The sequence below is a fragment of the Crinia signifera genome, chromosome 11, assembly GCF_055691185.1.
Source record: "Crinia signifera chromosome 11, ASM5569118v1, whole genome shotgun sequence".
In the NCBI taxonomy this organism is placed as follows: domain Eukaryota; kingdom Metazoa; phylum Chordata; class Amphibia; order Anura; family Myobatrachidae; genus Crinia; species Crinia signifera.
In genome coordinates this window covers 28,505,543-28,531,017 of record NC_139227.1, presented here as the reverse complement: position 1 = coordinate 28,531,017, position 25,475 = coordinate 28,505,543, and the positions used below count along the sequence as shown (strand labels likewise).

The 25,475-nt window shown below is 47.0% G+C and overlaps 1 protein-coding gene across 2 annotated transcripts in view; it reads left to right on the top strand.

Annotated features, from left to right (window-relative positions):
* CPNE7 (copine 7) overlaps positions 1–25,475 on the top strand; it is a 107,175-nt gene that overhangs the window by 33,796 nt on the left and 47,904 nt on the right. For both annotated transcript variants that reach the window (XM_083165281.1, XM_083165280.1), the window contains one exon: positions 7,443–8,348. In XM_083165281.1, the coding sequence (XP_083021407.1) occupies positions 8,172–8,348 (177 nt within the window). In that variant the 5' untranslated portion in view covers positions 7,443–8,171. The remainder of the gene's footprint in view (positions 1–7,442; positions 8,349–25,475) is intronic.

Sequence of the window (25,475 nt, the reverse complement as noted above, 5' to 3'; positions counted from 1 at the left end):
GAGCAATATTGCTGGTGCACTGAGTTAGACACACAAGCTGCTTTGCTCTGGCTACTGGCCATATGATGTCACAGTGCATTTTTCATAATAAAGGAGGTTAGAGACAAATGCATTTTCCCCACCAACCAGGGGCATATCTATAATGGCCCAATGGGTGCAGCACAGCTAGGTTAAGGGCCACATAGGGCCTGGGCCGTAATCTTTCATGCACCTATCATGCTAGAGTTGGCCATCGATGTCGAACAGCCATTGCAGATTAATCGGTGATGGTTAATGGCTTACCCTTCAATTATGGAGATTTGTTGGTTCTTGGGCATTGATGGCACAGATCCCCACAATGTTTTGTTGCCCACCTGTTGCTGGATGGCTTTGCCCCACCCCTAGTAATGGCCATCAATGTTAACCCTAGATGTCAGCATTGACAGTGGCTGTGCCTAGCCTACACTGATGAGCTGTGACTAGAGTAGTGTGGGTGTGGCTGGTGGGTGTACATCCCCTACACCAGGCCTAGCCAACCTGTGCATTGCCATCTACTAAGACGTTACACATCCCAATTTTAAAAGTCCTTAATAGCAAAACTGTGGCAGGGTGTGCCGGGACTTGTAGGTGGACAACATGTGCAAAGTCACAACCTGGTTCTCCCTCTCTCCTCTCTTTTTTTCTATCCCCCTGCTCTCTCTCTCTCTCTCCCCCTTCTTTTCACTCTCTCGTGCGCCTCCTCCACCCTTCTCTCTCTTTCCCCTGCACTCCCTCAATTATTTCTCTTACCCTCTGCTCTAACTCTCTCCCTGCCCCCTCTCTCACTCCCCCATCCATATCTCTGTCTCACCTCTCTCATAGGGGTAAATTGACTAAATCTTCTAAAAATTAAATCTGATTAGTTGCTATGGGCAACATCACCTTTATTCACCTTTAGTAAATGTACCCCTTAATATTTTTATGCTCTATCTCTCTGCTTCCCCCTCTCTTTCCCCATACTTCCCCCTCTCTTTCTTCCCTCTCCCCTCTTTCTCCCCTTTCATTACACTCACTTTCACTCCTGTTCTCATCGTCTTTCTCTCCCTGACATTCTCTCTCTCTCTGGGCCAGATGCACTAAGCTTCAAAAGTGATAAAATGGAGAGTGATTAACAGCCAGCCAGCCAATCAGCTCCTGCCTGCCATGTCACAGGCTGTGTTTTAAAAATGTCAGGTAGGAGCTGATTGGATCCATTTTATAACTTTTGAAGCTTAGTGCATCTGGCCCTCTCTCTCTCTCTCTCTCTCTCTCTCTCTCTCTCTCTCTCTGTACCTAGCACCACCTCTCTTCCCCGTCCCTCCTTTCTCTCTGACACTCTAACTCTCTCTTGCTCCCTCCCTGACATTCTTTCCCTCTCTCTTGCTCACACTGTCCCTTTCTCTCTCTTACCTCCCTCACTACTCTCTCTCTTTCACTCATTCCCTATTTTTAAAGCACTCTCTCCTGGCTTCCTCTCTCCCCTCTCTTTCTTGCTCCTCAATCTTCCCCCTACTCCCTCTTTGTCGCTCACTCTTTCACTCTTTCTTCTGCCCCCCCCCCCCCCTTCAAGATTTTGCTATGGTACTATGGTACCTACAAAGTTCTAGTTATGCCCAGGTTTTAGAGCAGCAGGAGCAGGAAAATTAGATCCAGTCCAGGTTTCCTAAACTGATGTGATGAAGGCTTGGCTGATTAGCAGCACCTTTGGCTTCCTGTTATATGTGTGTCCAGGGCAGGAGGTCATAATGCTGAAAAGCAGCTGGGTGATAGGCTGGTAATGTAATATTACATTAGGTGCTGTGGAGAGTAACTTGACTGAAATCTGTGGAAAATCCTGCGATGTTGTAACCAAATTTGCTGAGCTGCAAACCTGGTTTGCTGTTTAACTGCTACAAAATAAAAACTCAGGGGGGGTGCTCTAACATCCGCGCCCCCTTACCGCCGCACATCGCCCCCCATCGCCTACATAATTATCGCATATGCTGTAACATATGCGATAATTATTGCAAAGGACAGCTCTTGTGTTAAGAGCTGTCCTCTGCGGTGACTCCTCCCCCCTCCTTCCCTTACCCGGCGCTGCTGCTGCGCCGGGCTCTCCTCCTCCCTGCACCCGGAAGAGGATCATAGTGCAGGAAGGAGGAGGTCACAGGTCTGTGCTGCCCGGACACAGATGCGGGGTGGCGGTGGTCGGTGCGGGCCGTGGTGGGTCGCGGTAGAAGCCCATATGGGGCATCGCCAGATTTTTCACGATAACCCAGCGGGGGAGGCTTAGAGCATCCCAAAATGCTGTAAAAACTGATAACGTGGTTTTTACCGCATTTTTAGTTTAGACTTCATCTATATCCAGTGTATGCGATTCCTTGTCACAATATATAATGTGTGTATGTACGACCTCTAACTTCTGGGTGCTATGCTTACATAGAATACGGTAACAGTGGCAGATATATAACCTAAGGCCTAAGGCTTATAACCTTGGTTCCAAGAATTATTAGGTGTCATCTATGTGTCTCTCAGCCTGGCCATTCCCCAATTGCCTGCTCAACAGTCTTAGTGCCGCATCCATCAGGCAATCCATCAGGATAACATCGCTAACGTGTCATGAAGTCCACGGCCCTCCTCAGGTTTTATCTAATAACAATAATGGGAAACAATTACCTTCAGCGCCACCTATCACCACACACAACTGGAGGATACTGGTAGATGGAGGAAACATATGAAGTGATAAAACATTATGTACTAGTTAACATCCAGTAATAATAGATTTTTTACAAATATTGAGTGAAATTATTTAATAAAATGTAAAATGACTGCTTGGGGTGGTAGCGTAGCGTTTTCTGGGAGTATTCTGCACTCTGACCGTGGATACACACTGCACAACACTCTGACCGTGGATGCATACTGCACAGCACTCTGACAGTGGATACACACTGCACAGCACTCTGACCATGGATACACACTGCACAGCACTCTGGCCGGTTATACACACTGCACAGCACTCTGACCGTGGATACACACTGCACAGCACTCTGACCGTGGATACACACTGCAAAACACTCTGACTGTGGATACACACTGCATAGAACTCTGGCCGGTTATACACACTGCACAGCACTCTGACCGTGGATACACACTGCACAGCACTCTGACCGTGGATACACACTGCACAACACTCTGACTGTGGATACACACTGCACAGAACTCTGACTGTGGATACACACTGCACAGAACTCTGACAGTGGATACACACTGCACGGCACTCTGACCATGGATACCCACTGCACGGCACTCTGACCGTGGATACACACTGCACAGCACTCTGAGCGTGGATACACACTGCACAGCACTCTGAGCGTGGATACACACTGCACAGCACTCTGAGCGTGGATCCCCACTGCACAGCACTCTGACCGTGGATCCCCACTGCACAGCACTCTGACCGTGGATACCCACTGCACAGCACTCTGACCGTGGATACACACCGCACAGCACTCTGACTGTGGATACCCACTGCACAGCACTCTGACCGTGGATACACACCGCACAGCACTCTGAGAGTGGCTCCTGTAGTATGACAGGAGCAGGGCTCGCTGTTCACCTTTCATGATGTGCTAACGGAGCATTGCTTATAACATATTAAAATGCATGTCTGCCTTTCCCCTTACTGTGTCTGCTGCCACTTTAACTCCGCCAATCAGTCAGCATATCACCTGCGGCTGAAATTAAAACATGATAACATTCTGAAATGTATACTGTATTTGAAATGTTTTTTTGTTTTTTTACTTGTTTATGCGTATGCACCTGGATTCAGAGACAAACACTAATGCAGCAGCAGTGCGGTTTTCGCTGAACGCAGCAGCTAATAGCAGAAAGTAAATAACAGGGCCCTGAAGAAGCTAAACTGCGAAGTGCGTGCCGGCTAACTGTGCGCAGGCAGTTGTGTTGCTGGTTTGTTATTTTCTTTATAATGTATTTTGATTATATGTACCTGAGTGTGATGTCCTGGAAGCCCTTGTAAGGGCTCTAACTCACACTTGTGCCGCAGTAAGAACACCCCACGTCTGGGGATCTCACATTCACTGACACCCCACATTTGGGAGCAATCTCTGGTGGATGTAGTCCCCCTGATCTTTTGTCAGGGATACACCCTACCCCAGTGATTGTACGAACACCTGTATTATTTGACAACTACCTTACGGTCTCCCGGGGTTGAGGTCTCTCTGATATTTTTACAGAGAAGACACCCCTTAAGTGGTAGGCCTGATACAGCTAGCAGGTGACTGTGACCTACTACGCACAGCACCTCACATCCTAGTGTCAGTGGCAGTACAAGTGTTGTGAGGTCTGACAATATGTTGAGTAACTAGAGGTCTGCTGACCCAGTTCCTCATGGCACCCAGTATTTTGTTCTGTTAGCTGGTAGAGATTGGATTAATTGTAGATCCACCGCACAGACTTGGGTAGCTACACACTGTACAATCACTACACGTTATAACAAATCAATTTTCAGCAACACCTGCCTGCCACCTTCGTTTTAAAGGGTGTTACCCCACCTTTGTATGTTTCATGTTTTTTTTTTATACTTTCGCAGCCTTTTAGAAAATAATAATAAAGGTTATATTTTATCTTATCTTTTGTGGTGCACCCATAATAGGACACTCTTTCTCTTTCTTTCTCTTTATGCTATGGGTATGTAGACAGGCTGCAGCAGTAGCAACGCAGGCTACATGTTTTTGTATGCTAGGATGGATGGGGGCGGTCATGTGACAAAGTTTTAGCAGATATCTATAGGTTCCGTGCCGATGGTCAATCTGGTTCCATTGCACAACTTTGGTGAGTTTAAGTTGCGAATAAGCATCACCGGTGATCCAACCTTCAATGTTGATACGTGCGGGGGCATTCCGGGTGGTTCCAATGAATTCAAAAATTAGATCGGATAATTGACGGCTTGTTCGTGTCGATTTGTATTTTACTGTTTTGCCGGGCTAGCTTCAATTGAATTTGCTCACTGAGCTTGTTGACATCATCATTTTTTGGTGCCAAAATTGCGCGTTCGCACGCCCAATCCAGATTTTTGTAGTTGGTTGTTAGATTTGGGAATACATTGTCGACAACGACTTGAATATTCAGTTGCATTTGACAGAAGTTCGGCGGGAACGAAATCTCATTTGTGGCGCAATTAATTCACTGCCAATTCACAGGATCACCTGACCGCACTCTCACCCAACACATCAACAGTGGGGTGCCCGGCAAAGGTGCATGCACACACATGTACCCAAAAATAGTCCAGTTTATCCACACAAAAACATGTGAATGCAGACCACTCTCCAGAATCACAAATCAGCCTTGTGATAAAAGCAAAAGGGCTTTATTCCAATAGATCCAACATGATAGTATACATTGAGTATGTATGCTCCGACGTTTCGGTCCCCAAACATGGACTTTTATCAAGGAGCGTTTTACATCTGAGATAACAGCAGTCAGCGGCGCAGGAACAACCCAGTTGTGGACCGGGTCAGTACAGTCAACTGACACGGTCCACAACTGGGTTGTTCCTGCGCCGCTGACTGCTGTTATCTCAGATGTAAAACGCTCCTTGATAAAGGTCCATGTTTGGGGACCGAAACATCGGAGCATACATACTCAATGAACTCCTCAAGGGGTATGATACTCGCCCACAGGGGAGCCGTACATGCGCCAATGTGCAGTCCCCAAAACATCGAAATGGCCCCTTCCAAGTTTTGCTGAATCAACCCAAAACTGGAGATAAAGTAGAAGGTGATAACATACCAGTCAACTAGCTATGTTTGAAAAAAATGACAGTTAAGAGTTGATTGGCTGGTGCGTTATCACCTTCCACTTTATCACTTCACCCAGCTTAATACATCTGCCCCAGGCTTTGGTATAGAAGACATACGGTTTCTAGGTAGTCAATAAGTCGGCAACATATGGACAACATGTTAACAGGTAAAAAAACACAATTGATAAAAAACTAATAGAGATTATGGCCGACAGGACCAACATGTCAACATGATGATGGTCAACACATTTTTCCAGTTTTTTGGGTCAAAACTTGTGTGTTTGGTAAAATGTAATCACTGTCTGTTTAGACAATGTAGATCATTGAAATGAATGTGGCCCTTGGAAAATGGCCGTTGGGGGTGCTATGACACTCACTGCTTTACAAAGCGGCAGTGAGTGTAGGGCAGTGCTAATATCTTTAGAGGGATAACATTAAAATATAAACATATAAAAAACGATTGGATTGGCTTCACAATAAATGTAATAACAAATAATAAGCTCAAACACTGAACCAGATGCAGATCATAAGTACACACTCAAGCACTGTAGGTGAACCCCTTAAAACATTGTGCTGAGAACTGTCCATTCCTACCATGTCTCTATACTTCCCAAAAGGCAGTCTCTGAAAGTCTGTGAAGGTTAGAAGATGCAATCGTTTTCAACCTTTTTCAACTCCGACCTCCACTGCGAAAAATACATTGGCTTTGGGAAAAAAATCAAACCCATTGGCACCCATATGAAAAAAATATCACTCTGGTCCCCATAGGTAACAAAAATAAAATATATTGTCCCTCACGTGGAAACAAGTCACCAGTGAATAATAATTGAACGGGTGGGGGTGGCTGAAAACGAATGTTGACCTCTGAAGCTCTGGTGGCACACGTCACAGTTCAAGGCACACTGGTGCTATCGATCTATCATCCAGATACCAGCTAGCTGGGGATAAAGCTCCTGAGCTTGCTTTTTTGACTTGATAACTAGACTGAAGCTCCCATTCAAAAAATAAGGATTATGTTACCTGCATTCAACTAAGTATCGTAATCCCTATTTTTTTGAATGGGGGCTTTAGTTTAGACCAGAGTGGAGGTTGTGGGAGTTATGTTTCATATATAGGTCCCCAAAAGATTGACGATCATAAAGATCACTCTTGAGTGCTGAACGCTGACATGGTATCATTAAAAACCAGCATAATGGTATTGCAGATCCCCTTAGCAACATTCAAAGGAGGGCTTGGGCCTGATAGTCCACCTTCACGAAGACCCCAAGGCTGCTGTTCTTACGCTATGATTGGACACGGTGAGACCACACTCACCTCTGATCCCGTTTAGTTTTAGAATAATAATTTTGTCTAAGAACATCTCTGATCGAAAGACAACAAAAGAGAGATAGCATTGCATTTAAGTACAAAGCACAGAGATTCTGCAATGCTGTCATCTGTTTTCTGACATTGAACTTCAAGGCTTCTGCTGTTCAGTGATTGAAATAGGATGACACAAACTGCGTATGACACATTATTAGTACTGTATGTTGGAGACGTGGCTGTGAGCCAGGATGTGTTGCTGCCACTTGTAGAGGGAGTCTGGGCTGATGACTTATATAATCAAAGCCCCACAGATACATGACAGATATGTGTTTTTGCCTTGCAGGAACAAACAGGCTTGTGTGCCATCACCCTGCTTCATCATCTTAGAAAGACTTGTGTCCTGTTCTGTACTGCCAGGATTGATGTCATCAGAGCCACAGAACAGCTTGTGATCCCTTCCTCCAGCCATCTGCACGGACTTCCCCAAACCCAGCACCCGTTGAAAGAGACACCAAATCAGGGTGCTGCCAGATCTCATATTGTGGGCAAAACCAGGACCTGACGTTGTACATGTGTGACAAATTGGGGAACAAAACTGGATTGCCTCTTGGAACTACGTTGACCGTTGAACGTTAGACAAGCCAATGTAATGGAGTGAGAGGGCGGTGCGGAATGCTTTAATTAATGGAATTTTGTTGATAATGTTGACCCCTCTGGCCATGACATACCCATTTATACCTACATTGTACCTACTTTAGCAAGTCGCTTGATGTGTCTTAAGTGTCCCAAGCATTTATATGTCAGAAGGTAAAGAGTCCCATCACAATTAATCAGTTAATTGACCAATGATTCCTCACATACTGTTCCTGGCTCCTGGTTTGTGATAGACTGACATTACTTGGACATCCTAGCTTTCTTGAGATAACGTCCATAATCCGACAGATCCTTAGACATCATATGGAGGAGGCTACAACTTGCTGACTATCATCTGGAGTACTTACCATCCCATCACCTTTTTGTTGGGTGACTTCTAATTCCATTCGGTCTATTTAGAAATCTCTGCTTTGGCAAGATGATGAATGAGATATCAGACTTGGCGTCTCCGTCCGCCCTAGGGGTGGTCACGGCCACCTGTGTGTCTAAGGTGGAGCTCCGAGTGTGCTGCAAGAACCTGCTGGACAGAGACACACTCAACAAGTCTGACCCGTGTGTCCTAATGCTTATGCAGTCTCAGGGCCAATGGATGGAGGTAAGAGGATGCCGGAGATGTCATTGTGCCAATTGTAATAATGTGGATCAATGCAAATGTCACATCATGCAGATGAGAATAAGCATCAGCGCAATTCTTATTAATGTCCTTGTGTACTCTGTGGTTCTTTTATGACATTTTAATGCAGGCCATTAAACCAGGGGAAAAAAAGCTATATCAGCATCCTATATGGATATAGAATGCAGAAACTGCAGCTATCGCATAGGCCACTGTCCACAGCACTGCTGCTAAAACCGGTCCTAATGGTAAGAAGAGAGAGTCCCTGTTATTAGCACAGATGATAGGCCATGCTCCATAGTGTAATAGTGCGTCAACGATGATAGGAGGTGCTCCATAGTGTAATAGTGCGTCACAGATAACAGGGTGTGCTCCATAGTGTAATAGTGCATCACAGATGATAGGAGGTGCTCCATAGTGTAATAGTGCATCACAGGTGATAGGAGGTGCTCCATAGTGTAATAGTGCAACACAGGTGATAGGAGGTGCTCCATAGTATAATAGTGCAACACAGGTGATAGGAGGTGCTCCATAGTGTAATAGTGCGTCACAGATAACAGGGCGTGCTCCATAGTGTAATAGTGCATCACAGATGATAGGAGGTGCTCCATAGTGTAATAGTGCAACACAGGTGATAGGAGGTGCTCCATAGTGTAATAGTGCGTCACAGATAACAGGGTGTGCTCCATAGTGTAATAGTGCATCACAGATGATAGGAGGTGCTCCATAGTATAATAGTGCAACACAGGTGACAGGGTGTACTCCATAGTGAAATAGTGCATCATAGATAACAGGGCATGCTCCATAGTGTAATAGTGCATCACAGATGATAGGAGGTGCTCCATAGTGTAATAGTGCGTCACAGATAACAGGGCATGCTCCATAGTGTAATAGTGCGTCACAGATAACAGGGTGCGCTCCATAGTGTAATAGTGCATCACAGATAACAGGGTGCGCTCCATAGTGTAATAGTGCATCACAGATGATAGGAGGTGCTCCATAGTGTAATAGTGCCTCACAGATAACAGGGCATGCTCCATAGTGTAATAGTGCGTCACAGATAACAAGGTGCGCTCCATAGTGTAATAGTGCATCACAGATGATAAGAGGTGCTCCATAGTGTAATAGTGCATCACAGATAACAGGGCGCGGTCCATAGTGTAATAGTGCATCACAGGTGATAGGAGGTGCTCCATAGTGTAATAGTGCATCACAGATGATAGGAGGTGCTCCATAGTGTAATAATGCACCACAGATAACAGAGCATGCTCCATAGTGTAATAGTGCATCACGGACGATAGAGTGCGCTCCAAAGTGTGATAGTGCATCACAGATAACAGGGTGCGCTCCATAGTGTAATAGGGCATCACAGATGATAGGCCATGCTCCATAGTGTATCACAGATAACAGGGCATGCTCCATAGCGTAATAGTGCATCACATATGATAGGGTGTGTAGGGTGTGCTCCATAGTGTAATAGTGCATCACAGATCATAGGGCACGCTTCATAGTGTATCACAGATAACAGGGCGCGCTCCATAGTGTAATAGTGCATCACAGATGATAGGCCATGCTCCATAGTGTAATCGTGCATCGCAGGTTATAGGAGATGCTCCATAGTGTAAAAGTGCATCACAGATAACAGGGCATGCTCAATAGTGTAATAGTGCATCACAGATCATAGGCCATACTCCATAGTGAAATCATGCATCCCAGATGACAGGGCGTGCTCCATAGTGTAATAGTGCATCACAGATGACAGGGCGTGCTCCATAGTGTAATAGTGCATCACAGATGATAGGGCACGCTCTGTAGTTTAATAGTGCATAACAGATAACAAGGCATGCTCCATAGTGTAATAGTGCATAACAGATGATAGGCAGGGCCGTCTTAACAACAGTGTGGGCCCCTGAGCAAAGCAATGCACTGGGGCCCTTACCCATTCTCCCCTCCTAGTGGTGGGGGGTGCTATCAGCAGCAACTTTGATGTCCCACGAGTGGCAGGGGGGTGCTCCATCTTCCATTCAACATGTAGGACCTGGAGCCGTAACTTCTGCTAATTACTCCTTTACTGCACAGGTAGTGGGAGGGAGAACACTAACGTGTGGAAGGGGACACTGAGCTGAATGAAGGTTCCCTTGTAAATGACTTCCAGGGAGGTAGGGGGTGTTTTATACGCAGTGGAGGGTTGGATAATGGAGTGGGCTTAATATTCGTAATTTTCCTGTGGAAGGGCAGCTTGTTTGACTGCAGATATCGCCATTATCTGGAAATAGATTTCTTAGCCTTCAATAGTATACAAACCTAGAGTCCCAACTTTCAGGAGGTGCTGGGAACTTGGGAATTGGAGATCAGGACAAAAATATAAAACTGTACACCAGACTAGGGATGCCAATCCAGGGATCGGCGGGATCCCGGTATTTAGGGCATTTATGACTGGGATTTGAATCCCGGGATTGGAGGCTCCAATCTCAGGATTATGGGATCGAAATGCGCATGCGCATTTGATCCCTTTCTCCAGTGTAGCACTAAACGGGCCAGGGAGGAGGCGGGTAACTGAGTACAGGCAGACGCTATGGCGTGGGAACACTATGTGGTTGCGCAGAGTGACCTCTAACATCACGCTGCGCTGCCTGGCAACAAGGTTGTGTGGCTGCGCAGCGTGATGTGAGTGATCACGTCATGCTGCGCAGCCACACACTGCCTCCCGCGCCGCAGTGTCTGCCCGGACATCGAGTTACCCGCCACCTCCCTGGCCAGGCTAGTCACCTCGACTCCTCCACCGCACAGCTCTTCCGCTGCACAGCTACTCCTCTGTTGGAGGTAATATAATCGTCATTAGGCATATCAGGAGGCCAATCCCAGGATTGACAGTTTTTCAATCCCGAATCCCGGGATTGAAAAAATGTCCCGGGATTGGCCTCCCTACACCAGGCGTTTGGAGCTGGAGCAGGGACCGGCTGCTGGAAGGCTGATATCTCTGGTTCTGGGCATGATAGAGACAAGCCGCTAGTGTCGACAGAAAGGGGAGAGTCCCAGCTTTTATACTCTCAGAAAAAGTGAGAGAACCTGAGAAATATGACTGGGAATTGCAATTAACTGGTCGGTGTGGACTGCTGCTTTGAAGTTGGATATCTCCAGTTCCCCAGGGCCGACTTTCAAAATTCTGGTATCCCTGGAAAAAGGGGATCCTCAGCTATCAACATAGGGCCCTTATACACCTGGGGCCCCTGGGCAAGTGCCCATTAAGCCCATTAGAAAAGACGGCCCTGATGATAGGAGGGGCTCCATAGTGTAATAGGGCATCACAGATGACAGGGTGCGCTCCATAGTGTAATAGTGCATCACAGATAACAGGGCATGCTACATAGTGTAATAGTGCATCACAGATAACAGGGCATGCTCCTTAGTGTAATAGTGCATCACAGATAACAGGGCATGCTCCTTAGTGTAATAGTGCATCACAGACGACAGCACTCCATAGTGTAATAGTGCATCACAGATAACAGGGCGTGCTCCATAGTGTAATAGTGCATCACAGATGACAGGGCGTGCGCCATAGTGTAATAGGGCATCACAGATGACAGGGTGCGCTCCATAGTGTAATAGTGCATCACAGTTGAGAGGAGGTGCTCCATAGTGTAATAGTGCATCACCGATGACAGGGTGCACTCCATAGTGTAATAGTGCATCACAGATGATAGGCCGCGCTCCATAGTGTAATAGTGCATCACAGATGACAGGGCGTGCTCCATAGTGTAATAGTGCATCACAGATAACAGGGCGTGCGCCATAATGTAAAAGTGCATCACAGAAGATAGGGAGCGCTCCATAGTGTATCTCAGATAACAGGGCCTGCTCCATAGTGTAATAGTGCATCACAGATGACAGGGAGCGCTCCATACTGTAATAGTGCATCACAGATAACAGGGCATGCTCCTTAGTGTAATAGTGCATCACAGACAACAGCACTCCATAGTGTAATAGTGCATCACAGATAACAGGGCGTGCTCCTTAGTGTAATAGTGCTTCACAGATGACAGCACTCCATAGTGTAATAGTGCATCACAGATAACAGGGCGTGCTCCTTAGTTTAATAGTGCATCACAGATAACAGGGCATGCTCCATAGTGTAATAGTGCATCACAGATGATAGGCCATGCTGCATAGTGTAATAGTGCATCACAGATGATAGGCCATGCTCCATAGTGAAATCATGCATCCCAGATGACAGGGCGTGCTCCATAGTGTAATAGTGCATCACAGATGACAGGGCGTGCGCCATAATGTAATAGTGCATCACAGATGACAGGGAGCACTCCATACTGTAATAGTGCATCACAGATAACAGGGCGTGCTCCTTAGTGTAATAGTGCTTCACAGATGACAGCACTCCATAGTGTAATAGTGCATCACAGATAACAGGGCATGCTCCTTAGTTTAATAGTGCATCACAGATGACTGGGCATGCTCCATAGTGTAATAGTGCATCACAGATGACAGGGCGTGCGCCATAATGTAATAGTGCATCACAGATGACAGGGCGAGCTCCATAGTGTAATATTGCATCACAGATGATAGGGCATGCTCTGTAGTGAAATAGTGCATCACAGATAACAGGGTGTGCTCCGTAGTGTAATAGGCATCACAGATAACAGGGCGTGCTCCATAGTGTAATAGTTTATCACAGATGAGAGGGTCCGCTCCATAGTGTAATGGTGCATCACAGATGATAGGCCATGCTCCATAGTGTAATAGTGCATCACAGATGATAGGAGGTGCTCCATAGTGTAATAGTGCATCACAGATGATAGGAGGTGCTCCATAGTGTAGTAGTGCATCACAGATGACAGGGCGTGCTCCATAGTGTAATAGTGCAATAACAGATGACAGGGCATGCTCCATAGTGTAATAGTGCATCACAGATGATAGGGCACGCTCCATAGTGTAATAGTGCATCACAGATGATAGGGAGCGCTCCATAGTGTAATAGTGCATTACAGATAACTGGACGTGCTCTGTAGTGTAATAGTGTATCACAGATGATAGGCCGTGCTCCATAGTGAAATCATGCAACCCAGATGACAAGGCATGCTCCATAGTGTAATAATGTATCACAGATGATAAGGCACACTCTGTAGTGAAATAGTGCATCACAGATAACAGGGCATGCTCCATAGTGTAATAGTTTATCACAGATGATAGGAGGTGCTCCATAGTGTAATAGTGCATCACAGATGATAGGGCGTGCTCAGTAGTGTAATAGTGCATCACAGATGATAGGGCGTACTCTGTAGTGTAATAGTGCATCACAGATGATAGGGCGTGCTCCATAGTGTAATAGTGCATCACAGATAACAGGTTGTGCTCCGTAGTGTAATAGTTCATCACAGATAACAGGGCGTGCTCCATAGTGTAATAACAGATAACAGGGCGTGCTCCTTAGTGTAATAGTGCATCACAGATGATAGGGCGTGCTCCATAGTGTAATAGTGCATCACAGATGATAGGGCGTGCTCTGTAGTGTAATAGTGCATCACAGATAACAGGGTGTGCTCCGTAGTGTAATAGTGCATCACAGATAACAGGGCATGCTACATAGTGTAATAGTGCATCACAGATGATAGGGCGTGCTCCATAGTGTAATAGTGCATCACAGATGATAGGGCGAGCTCCATAGTGTAATAGTGCATCACAGATAACAGGGTGTGCTCCATAGTGTAATAACAGATAACAGGGCGTGCTCCGTAGTGTAATAGTTCATCACAGATAACAGGGCGTGCTCCATAGTGTAATAACAGATAACAGGCCGTGCTCCTTAGTGTAATAGTGCATCACAGATGACAGCACTCCATAGTGTAATAGTGCATCACAGATAACAGGGTGTGCTCCTTAGTGTAATAGTGATGTGATGTCCCTGTAACTAAGTGATGTCCCTGTAACTAAGTTGACAGTGTATATGTCAACATCAAATGGTCACAGACAAAAGGTTGATACAACCTTTCAAAACAAGGTAGACGTGGCAATAGTTGACACATGAAAAGGTCGACATTTTTGTTTTAAAAGAGGAACCTCGCTCGAAGCATGGCGAGCAAACTGGCAATCTACAAATTGTCACCAATAAACATGAAAAATTCAAGTCAACTTTTTCATGTATTGACATTGTGCATGTCGACCATTGTGTTGACCCTTTAAATGTCGACTTAGACAATATAGACCAAGAGTAGGCAACAGGCGGACCGCGGTCTACCTCTGGACCGCAAAGGGCAGAAATGCGGACCGGCGAGATGTGGCCATTACGTCTCTCGTGGCCCCATTCGCCTTCTCAAGCCTTTTCTGGCTTCAGCGGTCCCAGTAATGCATTCAGTCTCAGCCCTTGCGCGCACTGCAAGGGCTGAGAATTTCTGGCAGTCTGCTGGGAACACAGGCGGGAATGGCAGGAATGGTGGCGGTGCAGAGAATACAGCGGCGGAGGTAGCGGGCAGAACACAGTGGTGGCGGCAGTGGGCAGAATACAGCTGCGGCAGCAGTGGGCAAGTGCTGCTTGCTGTGGAGGGGGTGGTGGTGGGTATATGTTCATCCCAGTTCATTGGGATGAAGCTTTGTGGCCCCCATGGAAAATATTGGGGGGGGTTGGGGGGCTGCAGTCCTGAGGGGCACAGGGAGTGAGCTTTTATGTGGCAGGTTTTTTTTGTCATCAGTTACCAGTAAGTAAGAGTACAAATAGTAGATCCCAGGCTACAAAGTCCGGCCACCCCCTCTAGATTATTTTGGTGCTGAAATTTATACTTCATTTTAGTATAAGTTTCAGTGTTACTGGTGGGTATACTGCGCTCCCCTCTGCTTAGCCTAAGGGGTGTCCCGTGCCCCCTTTGGGTCATACAAGAAGAAGGAGAGTTGGGCTGAAGCGCTGCCTTGGTGCGATTAAATAGAATGAGTGAGAGAAAAGAGAGTGTGTTTGGTGCATAAAATGTTTTATTTGGAAATGACAATAGATAAATAAATAATTGGCATTAGTTGGTATATAAGGTGCAATAATGTTCGGTGGGACCATCCCACCGAACATTTTTGCACCTTATATACCAACTAATGCCAATTATTTGTATATTGTCATTTCCAAATAAAACATTTTATGCACCAAACACACTCTCTTTTCTCTCATTCATTCTATTTAATCGCACCAAGGCAGCGCTTCAGCCCAACTCTCCTTCTTCTAGTATAAGTTTCAGCACCAAAAATAAAACCTTGTTATTAATTACAATAGATATTTGATTTTGTGGACCTCGATCAAAATAATTAGAAATATCCGGACTCCGTTAAAAATGACTTGCCTACCCCTGATATAGGGCCTTTATACCATAACCATTGTCGGCTATGTAGGTGAATGACAGCACAGAGACAACTGCTGTGCAGCTCCTCCGACCATTATAAATGAGTCCCGCACGTTCCATTATGTAAGTAAGAAGTATTACAGTAATAATTCCTGCTCCACTGTAATGTTCCAGGGTAATTGCTCATGAGCCTAAATAAAAATAAATGAAACAATGAAGGTACAGTAATTAGCAGATGGACCTCTAATGGGCCAGAGCTGCTGATTAGCTGAGAGATCTGCCATTCTCCTGATGCTAATAACAGTCTGGGTGTACAGCATAACACACACATTACCAACGTTGTCTCTTCTAATGTTCCAGAGCAAATAAAATGAATATAAATACTGTCCCCGACACTGTAACTCTGAGGAATTGCTGTAATTACTGCTATTATAACAACCACGCTAATCAGGATTGTGCACCTACTGGGCGGCTTTATGACAAATACTAATATTTCCGCCGGATTGTACAGCAATATGAGAGGTGGTAATGCAATTTTAGGATTGCATGCAGAGGAAATACTGTCTGCTTTTGCTTGTAGCCCACAAACACCAGGCAACATTATTTTAACTCTGCGATTTAAAGGGTTGGGATCGTTTGGTCTACAGCATGTTTGTCGACAAGCATTAGGTCAACACTGTTAGGTGGACATGGGTCTTGGTCGACATGGGTCTAGGTCAACATGGGTTTAGGTCGACAGGTCATTAGGTCGACACAGGCATTAGGTCAACAGTGTCTAGGTCGATAGTCAAAAGGTCAACATTGGGTGTTTCACTATTTTTTTTACCCGAATGCCGACACAGTTGACATGGACACAGTTTCCAGTGCACCGCATGCCCTCGCATCGCTCACGATGCTTCGGGCACTATTTTATTCTCCCACCACGCCCTAGTGGATGGTAGGGCATGAAATACCGCCTGTCGGCACATGACGGCTCAAAAAAACTGTGAAAACCCATGTCGACCTTTTGACTGTCAACCTAGACACTGTTGACCTAATGCTTGTGCCAACCTAAACCCATGTCGACCTAGAACCATGTCGGCCTATCCCCATGTCAACCTAACGGTGTAGACCCAATGCTTGTTGACCAACATAGTGTAGATCCAATGACCGTATCCCTATTTAAAAGGGACGTACGTCTTCCTATTATCTCTCAGTTTGGCCAGATGTGACATGTTTGTCCCCCAGAGCAATATCAGTTATGGTTAGACCGGGGAGGGAAGGTCAGGCACTAGGTGGGGCTTAGAGTTAGGTAGTGGAGGGGGGAAGGTTAGGGTTATGTTGTAGGGAGGGAAGGTCAGGCACTAGGTGGGGCTTAGAGTTAGGTAGTGGAGGGGGGGAAGGTTAGGGTTAAGTTGTAGGGAGGGAGAGTTAGGCACTTAAGGCCGCACTGTGCGATTTGGGCACTATTTCTGCATACCGGTCTGAGACATTGGGTGAAATCAGCCCAAATTACATATGTATGACATCCAATCCGATACGAGTCGGAGGTAGGATGTGCAGAACATAAGATAAATTGGAATCGGACCCATCAGCGCACATGGCGGGTGCTTTTTAGTGCTTGCAAAGTATTGGGTTTGATTCCATCCATGGATGCGTGCTAGCGCTGGTACACATCTATCTGCAGGTCCGGCCTCCGAGCAGCAGGCAGTGAGCGGCGAGCGAGATTTGAAAAAACATTTAATTCAAAAGAATGAGTGGCCATTGATTGGCTGAGAGCGGATGCACATTCTTTAGAATGGGAGGGGAGGTTAAGGAGAAGGTAGGTATACTTACAGATTGACTCTAACCCACCCCTTCCGGAGCCTGATCCTAGCCCACCCATACCAGATACTACCTCTAGCCCACCCCTCCAAGATACTACCTATAGCACACCCCTCCCAGAGCCTGACCCTAACCCACCCCTCCCAGATACTACCTCTACCAAACCCCTCCCAGATACTAGCTCTAGCCCACCCCTCCAAGAGCCTGACCCTAACCCACCCCTCCCAGATACTAGTTCTAGCCCACCCCTCCCAGAGCCTGACCCTAACCCACCCCTCCCAGATACTAGCTCTAGCCCACCCCTCCCAGAGCCTGACCCTAACCCACCCCTCCCAGATACTAGTTGTAGCCCACCCCTCCCGGAGCCTAACTTTAACCCACCCTTCGCAGAGGCTGACCCTAACCCACCCCTCCCAGATACTAACTCTGGCCCACCCCTCCCAGAGCCTGTCCCTAATTGACCCCTCCCAGATACTAAGTCTGGCCCACCCCTCCTGGAGCCTAACCCTTACCAACCCCTCTCGGATCCTAATTGTAACCCATTCCTTCCTGAGCCATACCCTAATCTTCCCCCAAGTGCCTAACACGAGCCCTAGTACTGTTGGGATTCTGAGCACTGGGATATTAACCACATACATGTTCACACAGTCTGCTCCAGAAACAAGACTTTCATACATTAGGATAAAATAAAACAGTGTAATGTGGGCTAGGTGACATGAGTGAGATTGCGAGAGAGGGAGATTGTTGCTATTTCAGGGAGTCTCCTGCAGAATGCAGGAGGGGAGGCTACTATGACACACACACACAACACACACACACACAACAACAACAACAACAACAAAGAAAGGCATCATACAGGCAGATGATAGTTGCAAGATATAATTATATGTATTTGGAGCTATACAATGGTGTTTTGTTAGTTTGTTTCCAGTATCTGTTTTGTTGTTGTAGACTTCAATTTCCGGCAGCGTAGATCCATCTTATAAGCAATTATTTTTACATCGAGGAGACTGTAAAGAAAAACTCACATTACTGGGATTTGGGGAATTACATCACAGCACTAAGGGAGTTCCAGCCTGATACCTATTTATAGACACATGTTGGTGTCCTCGCCAACACTGCAGAACTGATAGCGCTCCTGCCACGCCCTCCTGACTTATATATAGTAATAGCGCAAATAAGCGTATGCAATGCTCCTCGTGGCCTTCGTTCTGTAAAGATGAAAGTTACATCGAACAGAGCATTCTCTGCAGCATTTACATGTCTCTAGATACTGAATCTTAAACCTACACATCTTCTATGCTTCTTCTAAATTACACCAGAGCACACCAACATAACATTCATATGTTATATATATATATATATATATATATATATATATATATATAGTGTATAGCACACGGCGGCACTCAGAAATAAACAGGCAAAGAAACGCAGGTTGATGTCCGGACAGCAACCTGCGTTTCTTTGCCTGTTTATTTCTGAGTGCCGCTGTGTGCTATACATTACATATTGACCCTGTCGGGTTCTTTTGGAGGGCACTGGAGCCAGTAACCGTCATTACCAGGTGAGCTGCCTATCTGGACTACATATACATATATATATTGTAGGAAGTCAGCAGGAAAATTGCATGATGGCAGGTATGTGCCACTGAGACTGCTAATGTCAGTGTCATAAATCCCAATCAGGGTTGAAATGGGTGGTACAGTCCAGGTTTTGGTATGCTTGTGATGGCCCTTTTTAAGTGGTGGAAAAGGTTAGTGAGGTAAATTATAAGATACACCAGCCTGGTAAAAGAAAACCAATACAGCTGTACCACATAAATCTAATCAAGGCTTGGCAGGATAGTCACTGGTAGCTACCCCAGAGTCACGTCCGAAGTCCCACTCAGATATGGACAAAATTACCATAGGCGAAGCTCTCTCAAACTCCCAAAAACAGGAGACAAGGGAGTTTTTGCAGGGTAATAGGGATATTTTCTCTGACCTTCCAGGAACTACTGATGTAATTCAGCATGACATAGTCACTGAACACCATGTCAAGGTAAACGTTAAGCCGTACAGAATGCATGAGGCCAGGAGACAAATTGTCCCCAGCGGCGTAACTATAGCACCGCAGCCCCCGCCACCGCGGGGGGGGGGGGGGGGGGGGGGGGGCGCTGTGCATGTGGGGGCGCCGGGGGCTGCGGTGCTATAGTTAAACCCCCCCCCTCAATCCCTTGCAGACTTACTATAGCGCTGGTCCCGGCGGCTCCGTTCTTCTGCTGAGGACCACCAGAAAATGGCCGCCCCCATATAGCACACAGTTCTCTGAAACTGTCTGCTGTATGGGGGCGGCCATTTTCAGGTGGTCCTCAGCAGAAGAACGGAGCCGCCGGGACCAGCGCTATTGGTAAGTCTGCGGGGGATTGAGGGGGGGTTTGCATGGGCGGCAGGGTAGGGGTGCTCGGCGGGGCGGCGACGGGGGGGGGGCACCCCCCCTAATGGCGGGGGGCGCCCAAAACGTAGCTACGCCACTGGTTGTCCCTGAAGAGATTAAAAGAATGTTAGCTTTGGGGGTTATTGAGGAGTCTAAGAGTGGGTGATCCAGCCCCATAATATTAGTCCCAAAGCCAAATGGGACCTGGCGGTACTGTAATGACTTCCGCAGGCTGAATGAACTCCCCAAATGTGAATCCTACCCAATACCTGGAGTCAATGAACTGATTGAAAGGTTAGGGCCAGCGAGGTACATTACCACTAGACATCACCAAAGGCTACTGGCAAATTCCATTGTCGGAAGGCGCAAAGTAGAAAACTGCCTTCTCCACCCCAGATGGCCTCTTTCAGTATATAAGGAAGCCGGTTGGGTCACAAGGTGCGCCAGCTACATATCAGAGTGCGATGGACAAGATTTTAAAGCCTCACAAAAAGTATACAGCTGCCTACCTAGATGATATTGTGGTCTTTAGTACTGACTGGAGCCATCTGATCAAGGTCCAGGCCATTCTTGATTCTCTTAGGAAAGCAGGGTTTACTAATCCTGAAAAATGTGCTGTGGGGCTAGCGGAGGCCCGATATTTGGGGTTAATTGTAGGAAAAGGTATGATCAGACCCCAGGTAAACAAAGTTCACTGTTTGTCAGCTTCAAGTGCCCAGTCCCCTGGCCTTGGGCAGAGAGGGGGGTTATGTAGGAAGTCAGCAGGAAAATTGCATGATTGCAGGTATGTGCCACTGATTGTGCTAATGTCAGTGGCATACATCCCAGACAGGGTTGAAATGGGTGGTACGGTCCGGGTTTTGGTATGCTTGTGTTGGTTTGCTACTAGCCATTCCCGTTACTGCTACATCTTAGAGGAATCTTTTAAAATGACTAAAATGACTTCTATACAAATGTAGATGAGCCCCAAAGCAGTTAGTAAGAGATACTATACATGGTAAAGTGCTGGGAAATGGTTTTGATGATACAATGTAAATGTATCTGTCTCTCATTCCTTTTTCCCCCAAAAAATTAACAGTGTAATGTGGGCTAGGTGACATTAAAAAGGTAGACAGGGTCAAAAGGTTGACATATAAAGAGGTAGACAAATGACAAGTTCGACGTGAGTTTTTCAGGATTTTTTCTTTTAAACCACCTTGTTCTTACGTCAATATCTATGTCGGCATTACGGAAGAATACAATAGTGTGCTGAGCATAGCAAGTCACCGAGCCCGAACCATGCGAGGGTACACTTTACACTAAGTGGGGGTTCATGTTGACAGTTTTCGACATTGACACCAAAAGAATTTAAACTCATAGCAATCTTTTTACCGGTCTCCATTTTTAATGGTGACCTCTTGACCCAGTCGACCTATTGATTGTCAAAATTTTGGGGTCGACCGATTGTCTGTCTTTCTAGACACTGTCTCTCTGATAATCCGCACCTGTTTCCGAGTACATAGATCACAGGTATTTGGTAGATGACATGGAATATTTTGGGAAGAAGCCACGTGGCTATGGACCTGGGTTTCTGGGTCATGCTTAGGTTGGATTCTTGGCTGTAGGGTCATAGGGTAGAATTGTGAAGGGAGAAGAGTAGGCGGAAGTAAGGGATGATGAGGGAGGGGTTGCAATGGGAGGCAGAAGTGTGCAGACATTGCTGTAATAGGAAGGCACCGTGTTCTGTGACAGCCACTGCCCCCGATGAGACCATGACATCACGCAGAGGTCACCATTGCCAGTTTAGCTCTGTGTGAAGCATCTGGGTAGTATAGTATTGAGAGCAGAAAGATAACCGTGCACCGGTGGCATTATAGGAAAATAGGAACCCAGTGGAATGTTGAATTGTCCTTGCCTAGAAGACTGAAGTCTTTCCAGGGTTAATAGGATATGACTGTAAATGAGAAAGTCCTGTTTGTATTGCAGGTGGTAAATGAAGCGCTGATTCCGCGCTCTTAGTAATTCCGTGTGATGAGATCTGAGTCGCTGGGGTGAAAGGATCCAATCAGTCAGTTAGGTTGAGAGTAAACCAGGCTGCAATTTCCCCTGTGATTTGAGCACCTTGTTAATGTATTTCATAACTCTCGTCTGGATTCTGGTGAAAATAAAACATTGATTTTGGATGAGCCGCTTTCCCTGGTTGATTTTATTTTGTTCTTATATTCCTCATATTCCCCCCCCCCCCCCCCTCATGTTGTGGAGTCTGTAGAGATGTAGATAGGTGTTTGACAATTAGGTTCCACATAGTCGCAAGGGTTCTGATTTGTCTGGGCCACACTACATCAATCCCAGGTCACAGTGGCGTAACTAAGTTTTGGGCGCCCCCCCGCCGCCCCGCCAAGCACCCCCAATCCCCAGCCGCCCATGCAAACCCCCCCCCCCCCAATCCCCTGCAGCCTTACCTATAGCGCTGGTCCCGGCGGCTCCGTTCTTCTTCTGCTGAGGAACACCACAAAATGGCCGCCCCCATACAGCAGACAGTTTCAGAGAACTGTGTGCTATATGGGGGCGGCCATTTTGTGGTGGTCCTCAGCAGAAGAACGGAGCCGCCGGGACCAGCGAGATAGGTAAGTCTGCGGGGGATTGGGGGGGGGGGGGTGTAACTATAGCACCGCAGCCCCCGGCGCTCCCACATGCACAGCGCCCCCCTGCAGTGGCGGGGGCTGCGGTGCTATAGTTACGCCAACTGATTCAGACCTGTCCGTATAGGTTTAAAGTCGTCCCTGTCTCCGATGGTGGGGTGTGCCCAGCATTTCATGGACATGCCCACAAAAGTGGTGGGCGCACCCATCGAAACGCTGGGCGAACGCAGGCTTGCCCCTGCTTGCTTGTTGCGGATGGATGATGTCACATGACGTCAGCGCCCGCCGCGAATCTGTCGGGAAGCTTCCATCAGAGAAGTAAGTATAGGCTTCCTTTTTTTTGTGTACAGAGGAGAAATCATTTGATGGTGAGTAACCATCGATGATTTCCCCTCTGTGCGGACACATGCGAGCGGATGTGTAAGTGTACACATCCGTCACATCGTAGCGCAGGGATTCGGGCGGCGGGGTAGGTGTGCGTTCGGCAGGCGGCATTTACCTGCTCCCTAGACTATACGCATATATGCAGCCTAGCGAGCAGGTCTGAATTACCCCAAATGTTTCAGCTTGTTTTCAATAGTGATATAGTTGGTAGTAGAAGTTTGCACTGTGCCCCATTAAGGGGGCGTGACATGCTCCACCCAAAGGGGCGTGTCTACTTCCATATATGGAGAGATTGTGAAAAGAGATTGTGAACGTGGCACTTAGAATCTTTTAAAATTAATTATATCCAAATGTAGATTAGCTCCAAAGCAGAAATTAAAAACGACTATACTCGCTAAAGTGCTAGGAAATGATGCTTGTAATTCAATGTTAATGTATCTGTCTTTCAATCCTTTTATTCCCCTAAAATGTAACAGTGTAATGTGGGATAGGTGAAATGAGGGAGATTGCTAGACCAATGAGGGAGAGAGGGAGATTGCTGCTATATCAGGGAGACTCCTGCAGAATGCAAGAGGGTAGGCAGCTATGGCATTACAGAGGCGGGCCTCCTATAATGTGTGTATACAGAGGCGGGCCTCCTATAATGTGTGTATACAGAGGCAGGCCTCCTATAATGTGTGTATACAGAGGCAGGCCTCCTATAATGTGTTTATACAGAGGCGGGCCTCCTATAATGTATGTATACAGAGGCGGGCCTCCTATAATGTGTGTATACAGAGGCGGGCCTCCTATAATGTGTGTATACAGGGGCAGTCTCCTATAATGTGTGTATACAGAGGCGGGCCTCCTATAATGTGTGTATACAGAGGTGTGGTAGACGCCCCTGTATACGATTAGATGAGAGCGTACCTGGATCAGACGACGGCTGTACACTCTGGAGTCTTCACGGCCCTTTCTGCTGATGAGGACACACCTGTGGCAGGGGATGGAACACCCAGGAGAGAACCCACCGAAGAAAGCACAAAACAACCACAGCTAGCAGCAACTGATATTTATTAAATGGAAAAAATAATGCACGGTTGCTGCGCTTTGCTCAATGAAATATAACAACATCACCCTTACAGTAATATCGGCACAAATGAATGAATAAATAAATATCGCTGCAAAACAGACTAAGCACCAATGACCACCTCAGTCCGTATTAAAGGACAGACTGCTTTGGTCATGAGCAAGTCTCCCCACGGCACCGTAGGGCTAAGAAATGACACATAAAATGACAACAATGATAATGACAGTTAGAATAATGCGACAATTAAACTAGAAATAAAAGAGCTGTAATAAAGATAGATATTACAAAAGGATGCTGAACTGCTTCAATAAGGGACGTCCACCAGAGGGCACCCTATTCCTTACATATACATTACAGTCTCGGATGTCAGTCAGTGTCCCTAAATTCAAATAAAGGTCCCACGCCGGTAACTCCTCAGGGTAAGGAACAAAATAACAATCCCCTTTTTGGGGTACAGGCGAGTCCCCGCTTCCTGGGCAACTCCCTGCTAGTACTGCCACAAATGGCCTTAAGGCAAGTGGCACTGCAATAGGATCAATGGCACTAACGGTGGGGACAGGAACAGTAGCAAATCCCCTTTAGCTGGCCTCCGAATAGCAGGGCGGTATGGGGGGTCCTTAGGCCCTTTTTGGCAGCCCTCCCTGTGGGGTAACAGGCTCCTGGGTGGTGTGAAGCAGGGTGTCAGTGATGGGGTCCTGGGGCTGGTGCAGGTGGTCGGGCAGAGGTCAAGCAAGGGAGAGGAGAGGGTACCTGCAATACTGGTGCCGCTGCTGGCTCCTGCCAGTCTCGATCTGCTGGGCTCTTTAATCTGCGTGGTCCTGCTGCTGGCCGGGGCTCTAGATGTCCATCACCGCGGGGGGCTGCTCTGGGATGCCGGCTCAGTCTGTGCGCAGTCAGCCGCTTCCTCCAGTGCCTTCTGCCGCTGTCCTCTTGCCGCTGTTCGGATCTCCCTCTGGGGTCAGCGGGGGTCACAGCTTCGTCCGGGCGGGCACCTCCGTCCTCCCCGCTGTCAATCACCGCCGGGAGCGTGGCTTGCGATGCGCCGTCTCTCTCTCTCCCTCTTCTTCCGGCTGGGCGCAGGCTGTCAGTTTTTCTTCAGCGTCTGTGTCTCCCGTTTACACGCGCTGGCAGCAGGTCTCTCCCTTCACACCTCTTCCTCCGGCTCTTAACCCCTCAGGTCAGTCCCACTCCTCCTCCTCTCCTTGGCGCGCTTCCAGCTGGCCAATCCCTGTGAGACCAGACTCCCTTCACGTGAAAGGGAGCTGGACACTCACGGGGACATGGATTAACCCCCTTCAGCGCCGGGAGTCTCTCAAAGGGACAGGCCACTGCAGTGGGCTGTCACACATCCCCCTGCTGGAACAATGCGTGTCCGCACGCAACAAAACGGGGACAGTGAGTCCAGAATAAAGTCCTTTCAAAGTCCCGTATAAACAAGTAACAGTAAAGAAGAAAACATATGAAATATATATTCGTTCAGCAA